This window comes from Hermetia illucens, chromosome 2 (genome assembly GCF_905115235.1).
Source record: "Hermetia illucens chromosome 2, iHerIll2.2.curated.20191125, whole genome shotgun sequence".
NCBI classification, from domain to species: domain Eukaryota; kingdom Metazoa; phylum Arthropoda; class Insecta; order Diptera; family Stratiomyidae; genus Hermetia; species Hermetia illucens.
The window spans coordinates 22,977,808-22,980,773 of NC_051850.1; the positions used below are offsets into that span (position 1 = coordinate 22,977,808).

The following is a 2,966-nucleotide window of genomic DNA, read 5'->3' on the forward strand; positions in this document are numbered from 1 at the left end:
GTGGGATCACGGCCGAGTCTAAACTAGAGATCGAATACTTCGGTATAATTACGGGCTCAAAAATGAGTTTTTTTCGAAGGGATTTGGAGTAATGCAGTCAGTCGGAGTGTTTGCGATCGGTTGGCTTCCTATCCAGTAGGGGTCACTAGGTAATTAGTTTCGTCCCGCCAATTTTTCACTATGTCTTTGAAGAGTGGGCCCTTGGTTAACAGATTACTGCAGCAGCTAGTGCAGGTTCAGAGGCAGAGTCCCGTTGGTGAAGCAGGCATTCTATGGAAAGGTGAAGAGGAGAAGAAAGTGATCGTTCGTAAGGAAAGGGTTCGAATTCTGTCCGCATGACAGCAAACTTGTGAGTGCGAGCCGAGTACAAGATGTTCCAAATCCGCCAGGGAGGTTCGACTGTGTTTTGGGCGGAGGTGATTAGTCCAAGCGTAGTTACTCAGTGGGCACGGGAATTTTCGGTCCTACCGGCACGAAATCTTAGCCTCCTGGCAGAAGATGGGATCTATGCCCAAATCTTCTTTTACCGGTAAGGGCTGGGTATTTGCGGGCACTTTGATTGACGCCACGCTGCAAGGGGAAGACGTGTGTATCCGGGTGGCACTTTGTGGTCAGGGCTTTTTGGAAACGAAAAGGATGGGTTGGAGCTCCATGAACCACGTGCGCTGTTGTGTATCAACTGGTGTGTCAAGTGTGTCAAGCTAAGCGTGTAAGAAGTCATAGAGGTATGTTGTAGCCAATAACCTGCTTCGAACTAGATACTCTGTGTGTAATACATTTCACTTTCATATTTCAAAATAAAAAAACAAACTAATATCTATGCTGTAGTAGAGCTTGAACAATAGGTTCGGTGTTGTTCCTTTTTTGGAGGCGGTCTTAAGGCGGAATTTTCGCCAGATATGACAATTCAATGCTAGATTCAAGCGCCAGACTATAAACATAGCTGTTATCCTTGCATATTATGCAGTGGAATCCTTCTTTGCAAGGATTGGCTGCCTTCAATTGAGGAGGAGGAGTACATTTTTGTAGAGTTCTCTAATTTTTTTTAACAGAAATCATATGTTTCACGTATAGGATGTAAGTAGATAAAACCAACAGTTTCCCCAAAAACACAATCATTTATTCAATCAAATCCCAAAAAACATCTAATTATAACTTTCTACGAAGTTGCTACACAATGTCCTTCTGGAAACGACTCAATAGTGAGTTGTGGTGCGAACATAATTTTGACCAGATGGCATAGTAACAAATTCAATTCCGCCTGGGAACAGCTCTTTCGCCTCTTCGTCTGGTACGGATGGATCAATTACCACTTTCGTTCCAGGCTAGTAATTGGTTGAAAAAGTATCTTTTGTTATAAAAAAAGTCAGAACCGAAAACGAGTAACTTACCGTCCAATTAGCAGGAGTCGCTATTTGTGTAATGCGCGTTGTTAACTGCAAGGCATCAATGCTGCGAATTATTTCACTGAAACAGAAATCATTCTGAATTCAATCATTTTAAGGATTTGATTAAGATGAACTTACTCGACATTACGTCCAACCGACATTGGGTAGAACATGGAGAGACGAACTACATGGTCAGGACTAATAATGTACAGAGCTCGGATAGTTTTGGCAACTTCTGGATCATCCTTTTGTTGTTCATCGAGCATTCCGAATTGTACAGCCAAGCTACGGTTCTCATCGGCAACAATTGGATATGGGAAGTCTCCATGGATATCAGGACAATATGATTTGATATCATTTACCCAGTCAACGTGACTTTTCACTTTATCGACCGAGTGCGCTAAAAGTTTTACATTTCTTTTCACGAATTCAGGATTGTGGACTGCAATCCTTCCTAGTTCAGTTGTGCATACCGGAGTAAAGTCAGCAGGATGAGAAAAGAGAACAACCCAACTAGAAGAATAGAATAGGAAATACTGAGAAGTTTTTAAAATGATCTTAGTTACTTCAATTAGTAATTAATATGTTTCTAACACGCCATTGGGGACACTTGTTAGCCAATTTTTTAAATTTGAACATTGGTAAAAGAAGATTTTGGCTGAAGTTTTTTTTTCAATTTTTTGGTAGGTATTTCGGAAATCAGTTTCCCTTTATTCTACATACGATCAAATTTCAGGTCCACAATATAAAATTAGGGTCCAGTCTCCTTTTTATCTACTTACGAGTTCCCTTGCCAGTTGTAAAACTGGATAGGTCCTTTGGTAGTTTCAGCTTTGAAATTCGGCACTGTTGCTCCCAAGCGCATCTTTGTTCTTTGTTTTACAAATTAACGAAGAAAAATATCAAACCAGACCGGGAAGAGTCTAATCAATTTTAGAGTGAAACTTCTAATCGATTTGAGAGTGGTGTTTACTGTGCAGAAGAATTGCTCGGCGAGCTTTATATATAACAGAATAAAGCTCGTGGAACTCACGCTGAAGACCGTTTTATTATGAAATAATTATATTTCATCAAAAGTTCTGATTAAAAGCTCAGAAAACACTATCATTTTAGAATTTAAGAATGAAGAGAGTAGATGATTACGCTTCCTCAAGATTATTGTAATTAATTCGTTTAATAACAAAAGGACGGTTATCAGCTGAATATTTTCTGATGAAACAGTTTATGAATGAATAAAAATTAGTATCTATCTGGCGTAAACGTAGTTTAAATGTAATGAAATGCATCTGTTAGCTTTGCTAATAAAATCATATACAGAGCTCAGTGAAATTATGTCACTTGCCAAGGGTCCATAAATGGAGATATAAATAAAATAAATATAAATGAGTTTTGCCGTAGATAATCTTAGATCATTGTCTTTATCTTCTTCGTTTACCTTGTGGAAATGCCATACAGTGAAAAGGGTCGTGCTGGTTAATAACTATATTAGTGCTCTTCACTTTCCTTCATAACCTCTAAAAGATTGAGTCTGCGTTAACTGACCACGTAGGTTTTTGGATTCTGCAGATGCTCTGTCAC

The 2,966-nt window shown here is 39.1% G+C and overlaps 1 protein-coding gene across 1 annotated transcript; it reads right to left on the minus strand.

The window, feature by feature from the left end:
* Window positions 1–1,098: 1,098 nt before the first annotated feature.
* On the minus strand, window positions 1,099–2,374 carry LOC119648772 (peroxiredoxin-6-like). The gene is made up of 4 exons (XM_038050605.1): window positions 2,171–2,374; window positions 1,527–1,901; window positions 1,392–1,467; window positions 1,099–1,325 (listed from the first exon to the last, which is right to left on the minus strand). Exons 1-4 carry the CDS (start codon window positions 2,251–2,253, stop codon window positions 1,197–1,199), a joined length of 663 nt encoding a protein of 220 aa, XP_037906533.1. The 5' UTR covers window positions 2,254–2,374; the 3' UTR covers window positions 1,099–1,196.
* Between the last annotated feature and the right edge of the window lie 592 nt (window positions 2,375–2,966).

Excerpts from the sequence above, each read along its gene's own strand:
- LOC119648772 (XM_038050605.1), bottom strand. The coding sequence starts at position 2,253 with ATGCGCTTGGGAGCAACAGTGCCGAATTTCAAAGCTGAAACTACCAAA. Across the intron at positions 1,902-2,170 it reads TACAACTGGCAAGGGAACTC|TTGGGTTGTTCTCTTTTCTC; the intron begins GTAAGTAGATAA and ends CTATTCTTCTAG. Across the intron at positions 1,326-1,391 it reads CGACTCCTGCTAATTGGACG|CCTGGAACGAAAGTGGTAAT; the intron begins GTAAGTTACTCG and ends ACCAATTACTAG.